At 40.9% G+C, this 9,584-nt stretch overlaps 1 protein-coding gene across 1 annotated transcript in view; it reads right to left on the bottom strand.

Moving 5' to 3' along the window:
- Positions 1 to 2,398: 2,398 nt before the first annotated feature.
- XK (X-linked Kx blood group) overlaps positions 2,399 to 9,584 on the bottom strand; it is a 12,323-nt gene continuing 5,137 nt past the window's right edge. The window contains exon 3 of the mRNA XM_009888365.1: positions 2,399 to 3,225. Coding sequence (XP_009886667.1) covers positions 2,399 to 3,225 — 827 coding nt within the window. The remainder of the gene's footprint in view (positions 3,226 to 9,584) is intronic.

The following is a 9,584-nucleotide window of genomic DNA, read 5'->3' as shown; positions in this document are numbered from 1 at the left end:
ACTGTTAGTTATTCTGCACTCCGTGCTGTGGTGACATGAGGCACAGCAAAATCAATGGCCCTCATGTGGATGGAGGGTTAAGCTGTATTTGGTTAGTCTGCACAACTAAGGCAAAACCATCTGACAGTAATATAACCCATACAAATCTTTCTATTCCCGACCCCCCCCCCTCGTAACAGAGAGTTAAATATTCAGTTCCCTACCCATGCACTTCAGGAGATTGGTATAAAAATAGGAAGCAATATGGCACACTCTAAAAATACGCATATACAGTAGCCTTCATCACTGGTATGTGAAGTTAAATGGTACTTGCTATGTACACGTACTGGACTCCTGGCTGTGTAACCCTCCTACTATTGACTTCACTGTAGCACAAGCGTTTCAGTGGCTGAGGTTTGTAAAGCTTCCACTGTTTCCAAATGACAAAATCACAACTGCCCCATCACTTACAGTGTCCACAGTCTGCGTTAAGGACTTGCTATCTCTCTCTTTAGATATGAAGTACTTCTACATAAGAATCCACCTTTTTTTCCCCTCCCCACTCAAAGACTAACATTTCAGACCTAGGTACATCTGCAGATGGGCAACAACCGTAATTCCCTGATTATTGATAAGTATCCAACTATAAAGTCAGATACTTAGTTTTAGCTAAGAACACCTGAAAATTTTGCCCTGTGTGCTGAACTCTGCATGTGTGGAAGCAAGGGTTACATTCTCACCTGCTCAAACTCACTACCGAAAAAAAATAATTCTGAAATACTCTTCTACATCTAGAAAAGTACAGAGAAATACTCTACTGCACTTCTACATAGAGAACTACTGAGAAATACTGTAATGTCTTCAAGGAGTCACTTTACTATTCTACACTCCTCCGAGAGAGAAATTAGAACTGGAGATGTTTGGTGTCTTCCCTAGACACGTGAGGTACATTCCCATGGCATGCTCAGGCCAAAAATTCCCACAACCACCCACCAATAATTTAACGCACTCTACATACATATACCACACACAGACACATATTAAGCAAAATTCAAACCATAACTCTGTTGCCCAAACCACCACACTCCATTATAAAACTGAGGTATGAAGACATTCATTTACAGTGCAGTAAAGAAAAAAATAAAACCAGCTTAGCTCTTTGCAGCATTGCTTGTGATGTATTTCATTATAAGTTACCTCAGACCCGAACTTGAGACACTTCTAGCGCAATGATGCTGATATGTCATCCCTACCGTGTGATTTCACATCCTCCGTGAGACTAGGATGGAAGCTAAGCTTAGGACATTAGGAGATGCTTTGAGTCATGAATTATTTGTTTTCACTAGCAGCCATAATGTGCAATACTTAAAAGAAATGCAAAGTGCTAAGAAAACAAAGTGCAAAAAGCTTTCACTTAATTTTTGAAAATACAGTGTTTTCATGTATTTCCACTAAATTCTTGGGTGTTCATCTGCTAAAGCTTTCTCAGCAACTTGGAATACAGAAACACTTTTATTTGTGATGATATAATGCATAGAAGAAAAAGTCAACGACTTCCATTTCCTCTCTCAGTTTTCAAGCCTGTGGTACATTTGAGGTAAAGAAGTCAGAGGGTTTTGAACTACCGATATTAAACTAACCATAACATATCACAGCCTCAAAAAGAAGGACTCAGTGTCTTCTATCCCTAGTATTAGATAAATGATAATGTCAGGAAAATGAGCTATTCCAGAACATCACAATTAAAGTGTTAAATTTAATACCCTTACTAACAAGCAGCAAATATGAAGGGTAAACCAGTGCAAAGCCAATAGCTCTCTGTCTGTTCTCAGTAACAGTCACATTTCAGTAGTGGCTAATTGGCTGTTTCTTGGCAACCCAGACTACAGTGCATTGAAGAAGTCCAATTCTTATACCACAGAGAGAGGTATTATCTTATTACACTGATTAGAGTGTAAAAAAAGTCTGCAATTTGATCAAAGCAGACCATAGCTACAGTCAATATGTAGTCAAGGCCTATGCTCTGTTTCCATGCTAGGGTGGCGTGCCATAACGACATCCCATCTGAAATAAAATGCATTTCCTTCAGTCCTCAGATTTCCTGAGTAACATGAGCATCAGGCCAGTGTTTGAAGGATGTCTCCTATAATGATTTCAAAATAAGCATGTGATAATAAACCTATGTGCAAAAAACTCTGAAAGAGAAGTCTACAACCGGTGATTGCTCTCTGTACACAAAGACACACAGATACACATACTCATACACTAAGTTTTCCACAAAGATATGCTTGTCAGTCGTCATGCAGTGCTGCACCTGCAAGAAAGAAATCCCATCCACAAGACACAATGTCCGAGATACACAACGTTGCCAGCAGGTGACCTGCCACCTTCCAAAGGCACCTACTTGCTTCCAGTTGTACTAGGCATTGGAAGAAACACTTTGATGAGGGATCCCCTTCTGAGAATCTATTGTCTTGCTACTGCTCCGTGCTTCATCAGTATTTTCAGGTGATTTCACCTCTGCCTTGTCTGTCAGCATGGGGGATTTGGGAGGCTTGCAAACAAAGCAGAGGAACTTGAAACAGGACAGCAAACCTTCAGAAATGCTGGATGAGAAAAGCTTTTTGCACGGGTGGCAGAACTGGTAGAACACCAGCATGAAGAGGACAGCCATGCAGTAACCTATCAGGAGCTGCAAGACCAACAAAGGGGCGCAGACATATAGGTAGATATCAGTTTTATAGATGTACCACATCAGCAGGAGGAACGCATTCTCGATGAATCGCAGCATGTAATACACTGTTAGTCGGTACCAATTTTGGGATTTGTTAATTAAGTCAGGATCATTGAGCTTCACCTGCACTGCCGACCAGCAGAACATGTTAATGCCAGCATACAAGAAGGTGAGAAGGCACAAGACGATGGTAGTGCCGACCCTGCTCAATGCCTTCTCTATGTTCTCAGGAAACGGGGACTTGCTGTGCCAGAAGAGAATCCATGGGTAGAAGAAAAAACCAAAGAAGTTCACGAGCACAACGGGGAGAGTCCAGATTTGAAGGACTGAACTGAAAAGGACCAACACTGTAACCCTCGTAGCAATCTCAAAGCTTCTCCACATGAATATGCAAAGGTAGGCGGCTGGTTTCACGCTGACATCATAATCATCATACTTAATCTTAATAGCCAGGATGTTGCAGCGTAAGGCACCATATACAATTGACAGGAGAGAAAGGACCATAAAAATACCTACAAAAAGAAAACACAAATCAGGACCTTGAGCTTGGCAAAAGTTAAAGACATTGTGTCACAGTGGTGCAGGTGTAGTTATCTTCACGGCACTTCTGGGGATTCCCAGCAAGGTGTAATGCAAAGAAAAGCCACTCCTTGTATACACTTCTGGGTTCTTACTTTAACCCTGCCTCCTATTTTTGTCTCCATTCGTTACTTTTCCAAGTAGCCAGAATTAAAAAAAAAAAAAAAAAAAAAAAAAAGGCATTTAGAAGTCACAGGTGTCTTTCCCTTCTCCACCCACCCAGGGCTGTTCATACATGTACTGTCTTTGCTTAATTATACAGCTCAGTCGTAAGTGTATCCAAGTTGCTCTCAGACTCTAGCAGTACTCCACAAGGCACAGGGGTGCTACTCCCCCTCTGTACAGATGAAGAACTGTGAAACAGAACCTGAAATTTTGGAGTTACTTAGGCGTGCAGATACCTCAGTGCTAGCAAAGTTCTATGTTGAAGCAAATTGTCTAAGCTCACAGAAGAGCTCTGCAACAGAGCCCAAAACTGAAAGCCCAAGCAATTTAAACCCAGAACCATCTGCACTTCTTCTGCCTGCGTAGACAGAGATTTGCTCACCTGTCTACACTGTATGTTCCTATACATCTGTCTTCCTTGTACATGCATCTATTATCATGCATTTAAGAACACTCCTTTAAAAAAATGTCTTTAAATTCAGATCAGCTTTCTATATCTCTCATCTACACAGAATCACTCAAATGAAGGTTTCATGGCATTTAAATTCTGCAGAAAGTGAAGGCGGAGGCCAGTTGTTACCTGTTACCCTCCAGATGCAGTAGGGGCAAAGCTTTCTGGCACTGCAGGAGGGAGTCTTGTCTTGCTACGTTAAGTAGGTACAGACGTATAAGAACCTTGGATGCATAGAATAAGCATTCACAGAGAAGTACCTTAGAGCATACCATAGAAGCGCTAACTGCCCACGGTTTTGTTAGCATTTGCATACTTTCTTCACTATTTTTACCAACATGCTGAATAGCTGATTTAGGGGACTAATTTTAGGCACCCCTAATCAATGCTTTTAGTTTCAACCTTAGCATTTTGTCCATGCAAGGAACACTTCAAATGCACATGAGTTAAGCACAGTAAAAATGATTCAGTTGCTTCTTTTAGAGTTTCAGTGGAACTAACCAAGCCACCTGGTCATGCTACAGAGCATTATATTGCATCAGCTAAAACAAAATAACCGGAGTTGGGAATTCTTGATTATGTCAATTACTTTTGCAATGCTTAACAACCAGTGCTTTCTGCAGCCTTCAATTAGTTTATGTGTCAATATCCTGCAAATGAACTGTATTCCCTGCTTTGCTATAGCTACTTAGCCATCACTATAAGTTGGGGTTTTTCTTCTAATCAAAGTTATTAATTTCTGAGCATGATTTTGAAAGAAACAACTGTATTTTAGGATCTCTAACAACTTTCTAACAGGATTTTCTCTATCATTTTAGCTAACCTCTCTCCCATCCCAATCCTCAAACACCTCTGAATTACTTTCGAAAAGAATTAATTAGTCCTTTACATCTAAATTTCCAATAGCACTCAGTAAGCTGAAAAACGTTAGCCATTTTATATGGTAATTTTGTACGTGCCAGTTTGGTGGTGCATATATTGTCTGAAAATGGTTATGTATTTGCACGTTTAACGCTTACATTTTTAATGTGTGCCTTTATACATCTTTCTTACAGCACTGTACTTGATCTGAGACTTTTTAAACATTATGTCTCAGAAAATATTGGCTGAAAGCAGACAAGCAAGTGAGTGCAGTCAAGAATATCACTTGATATCCTGCGGCTCTTTGCAAAATTTTTCCTGTAGTTTTGAGCTGGCTCTAGAGCTGTGAGAGAACAAATAACTTCCATGAGCTATGAAGCAAAAAAACAGTCTCGGAGTTAAAGAAACAAAAAGCCCTACTCACTGGGGACAGGGTTCTGCTGTCCTGGAACTCTGCTTACTTTCTGCTTTGATAGGTTGAGACATTCATCTTATTATGCAATTTCATTTTAGGGATTCTATATTAATCTCAAACTTGTCTTAAAAACTCAAGCCTTCAAAAGAGGCACTTCTCCATTGACAGAAACCAGGTCATGCTGACTGGTTTAATACAGCAGTCCAGTCCTGCTCCTTTCACAAAAGCTCAGTACTGTCACCAAACCTCCAGTTGAAACAACGCTTTTAGGTCTGCGAGAGAGATGGTTTGAAGCAACCACAAAGGGAAATGTGGGAGGGTGACGTTATTGTTGCTTTTACTCATCCTGAGCAGGCAAAGAAGTGAAAATTTAAAAGGCAAAGTGTCTTCCCCTGGAACAGTCCCAAATCCCCTAACAGTCTTCATAAAGGTGGCATTTCTCTTCTTCCTTCCTGCTCCCAGAAGGCTAAACTTTCCTGACAAATCAGAGGTGTACACTCACGGAGCCATTCAGGGAGGCACTGTTTTACTTTGTTGGGATTTTTATTGTGTCTTAAGTCTTTTCAAGGCCTGCTCTTTCCCACTTAAGAAATTGCTAAGGTAGTGGATTCTGCTCTATCTAGTGAGATGTACTCATCTGAGCTACATCACAAATACCTATTACTGATATCTTACATTCAGCTGAAGAATCGGAAGTTATCAAGATCAAAAGGCTGAAGTCCTGTCCCTATGCAGCATGATGGAAAACACTATACTACATATACTATAGACTTCTAAACTGATAATCAGAACACTTGAAAAATAAGAGCACTTATTTTGTTACTTAGGACAAGACACCTAGATTCAGGGTTTTTTTTTTCCTTAAGCTATAATTTCAACGCTTAAAACCAAATATTAATACTCAAAAAGTACTCAAAATATGTTGTTCAAATAATGAGAAAAGCATTCTGTGGTCAGAGCTTAGTAAGTTCGGGAGAAGCAACTGTAGAAGCATGCTAAGGTATCTGGTAAGACAGCCTACAAAGCGCAGTTCCTGAACACTGGGAAAGTGACACAAGCAAGTTGAAAAAAAAAAATAATCATAAACCCAAAGCTTCTATTCTAGAAGATGGCAGTCCCTGCTAAAAATTTTAATTAAAAAAAAAAAAGCAGCACCTTTTGCAGCAGAATAATTTTATTTTTAAATGGTAGGAAGTCTGCCCTTTGAGATTATTTTATCACTGTAAGCAACACTTTAAAGAGATAACTGCTGTTAATGGCACAAAAACTTTAAACTCACAAAAGGATCGCTCTTAGCAGATCTTCTGCGTTCAATACTGCACATTGAGAACAAGCCCTTTTTCAAAGGTAAGGGGCCAAGCCATGCATCCCCCACCTCCAGCTAGCTGGTTTTGCAATTAATGCTAGCTCAGGTCTTTTTGGCAACTTCTGGCATTGTGCTTCTCCAGGTGGTACTACCTAGGCGAAGAGGTCTGGATAGCTGCCCACCATCATGTAAGGTGACTGGAGCCTGATGTCAGCCACCTCTTCGAAGCAAGGTTATAGCTGGATAGCTGGCTCTAAGGCAATGTGTGATACTGACAGATGCTGAAGCATTTTGTACAGGGTGAAGCCCAAATGCACAAGAGAGATCTTGGCATCTGTTCTGGGCATTTCATACAGTAACAAGTTAGGAACGTCCACCCAGTTAGGCTGTAACCAAGAAAGAGCTGAATGTCTAGAACTAGGATTAGGCTATTACGTGCAGGTTTCCAACGTCGCATTTCATCCAACAACATTTCATTTAGCATTTAATGCTAAACAGTCACTGAAGCTTTATGTCTTTCATCACTAACCTAGAGGTTTTGTCCTGCTTTTGCAACTGTCTTTAGCTCTTTTGATCTTACGTTCTTGGCATACAGTGAAATGACAATTTTGGAGAACGCCAGATGCTGGCAAGAATCTGATGATCCAGAAGAAAACATCCAGAGAAATTAATGAATGCCATGAAATACACAAGAAAGACGCAGTGTGGCTCTGGTCGACAAAGGGCTAGGCAAGGATATACGCTTTTTTCAGAACTGTTCAATACTGGAAGCAATAATGAATTTCAAACAGATCCGAAAGGGACAAATGATGCTATGTAGCATGATGGCAAACAGCTTTATGTTCACAGGTGACACTGACCTCATTACCACTGACCAAGAAGAATTTACAGAGTAACAGACAGGGTAGTGTAGAAATCCAGAAAAATAAGAGACTGATGAGACAGGACAAAAAAAAAAAAGTGGAAATCAAAATACAAGAAGAGAGTGATAATTATAACAGAGACCAATGGAAAACAGCATGCAGTTTGGAGGACCAGTGTCAAAGAACAGGCAAGTTGAAGACGTCTGAAGTGTGAAGAAAAGCTGGACTAGCTGTTAAATTACTTTGATGATGCTGCTGCAAGATCAAAAGGTTGAAGTCCTGTCCCTATAAATGAGAATCCCTGTATACAGATAACAAACAAGCTGAAACTGTGCTCTGCATCATTCCCATTTACTCTGGAGGCTGAATAATACTGGTGGACAAAAGGTATTACTGCAGAAAGCAGCTGGCTAAAGGGACTACAGAAAGTTTCAATATTTCAGAATATAAATACACACAAGAGGGATATGGTTAGGACTCTTGTTTTTCTGATAAATGAGCTCTAATAGACATTGTTATTGTTCCCAAATCACTGATTAAAGAAAAAAAAAAACCACCTTTTTTTTTTCCTTTTGATTTCTATATTTTTAGAATTACACCTACTATGGAGATAGCTTCTGGGAGACAAGAGATGACTACTGCATTTGCTGGTGGGCTTACTGAACTCCCTGGTGAGCCAGCTTATCTCTGGTTGTTTAACTTCACTTCACCCACAGAAGGTGACTCATCAGTCTGATTCAGAATTTATCTCAGTAGTCACTGATAAAGGTCGGAAGTAACAGCAAGTTACAAATAGTTATTAAATATGCAATTCACTAATCACCTGGAACATGGCGCTTCTCTGTGGCAATCATGGCCAGTAAGGTGAACACCAGTAATAGCGGAAATACAATAAAAAGGTGACCTTTCTCAAGCAAATGCCATCTGCAGCAAAGTGATTGGAAATTTTGCTAATGGCACTGCTCAGCAAAGGACTCAGCTGCTTTGTTCGCATCCCGTGTCACAGATGCCATGGTTATTCAAAGAGCCCACCTTAGCTGTGAAGTACTCGAAAAGTGTCAGAAGCAACATCTTTCAAGCAACTACTGCTATGATCTTAAACAAGTACTTCTGTATAAAGACCTTAACCTGTTGTAACACCCTTATGTGCTGACTTGCCCTTTGGCATGCTAAAGTTTTCCATTCCCTGAGTTGAGGGGAGAACCCTGACATTATTATAAAGGCTCCTCCAAAAAATCTTCATTCCTTACCTTGGTATGCTGCCAACCAAGGCACCAGAACTGAAGAAAGTGTTCAGATTCACAACGCGTCACCCTAGCCTCAGCCTCCCTACCTGTGAAGCTGGTAAAGACCCCTGGCCTCTCAGGGCCTGGGAGATACAACAGCAGCTATTTTGCATTTCAATGGAAACACACCTCCAGTTCACACAAGTGCCGAAGTCCTTTCTTACACCCAAAAGCTGGTTGTCCTACGACCAGCTGGAATAGGTTCTTCATTTAACATTCAGCCAGCAAATCAAGACTTCCCCCCCCTTCCAAGGAGCTGGAGCACAACACAGAGCAAGATGCAGAGCCCCACGATAAGAGAGAGGTGGCCTGGTAAGTTGATGTGGTGCATCACTGCCTGGCAAAGGCTTAACAGCTTGGGTCCAGAGATGAGATGGCCACATTTGCATACCAGCTTATTAAGTCCTGCTTTTTGATTCCAAATTCAGAGTCTGGCACAAGTGAAGACAGTTCACATCCTCAGTCCTATATTTGAAACTGCATTCCTAAAAGTACACCTTCCTCAATGCAGCATGGCAAAACATGCTCTGTGCTGTACCCCAAGGAATTTTCTAGAAAGTTTGCTCAAAAACCAGAATGGAAGAGGTCATTTTTTTTTTTTTTGTCTTCATGAAGACAGCTTAGTCCCTCCAGCTGCCTCCCTCTCATGCCATAGTAACCACTTATCAAATCAATGTTTTTATAGCAACCCAAGTATGCTACAGGAAGCATCACAATCTAAAACATAGTGGTACAGATAAAACTTGAGAGCAACATCACCATCAAAAGCTGTCAGAGAGATGAAACTCGTTGCAATATGTTTGGTTCTTGCCCAGGGGAGTTAAACCTGACTGCTGACCCTTCTCCTCTCCTCCCACCAAAATATGGAGGTGATAACAACAGCTCTACGTACTTCTGGCAGCCGTGATCTCCTGCCCTCCCCCCTGCGCCTGGGAAGATCACGGA

This window comes from Charadrius vociferus, unplaced genomic scaffold (genome assembly GCF_000708025.1).
Source record: "Charadrius vociferus isolate BGI_N301 unplaced genomic scaffold, ASM70802v2 scaffold206, whole genome shotgun sequence".
NCBI classification, from domain to species: Eukaryota; Metazoa; Chordata; class Aves; order Charadriiformes; family Charadriidae; genus Charadrius; species Charadrius vociferus.
The sequence above is the reverse complement of the archived record's forward strand: the minus strand, read 5'-3'. Positions and strand labels throughout refer to the sequence as shown.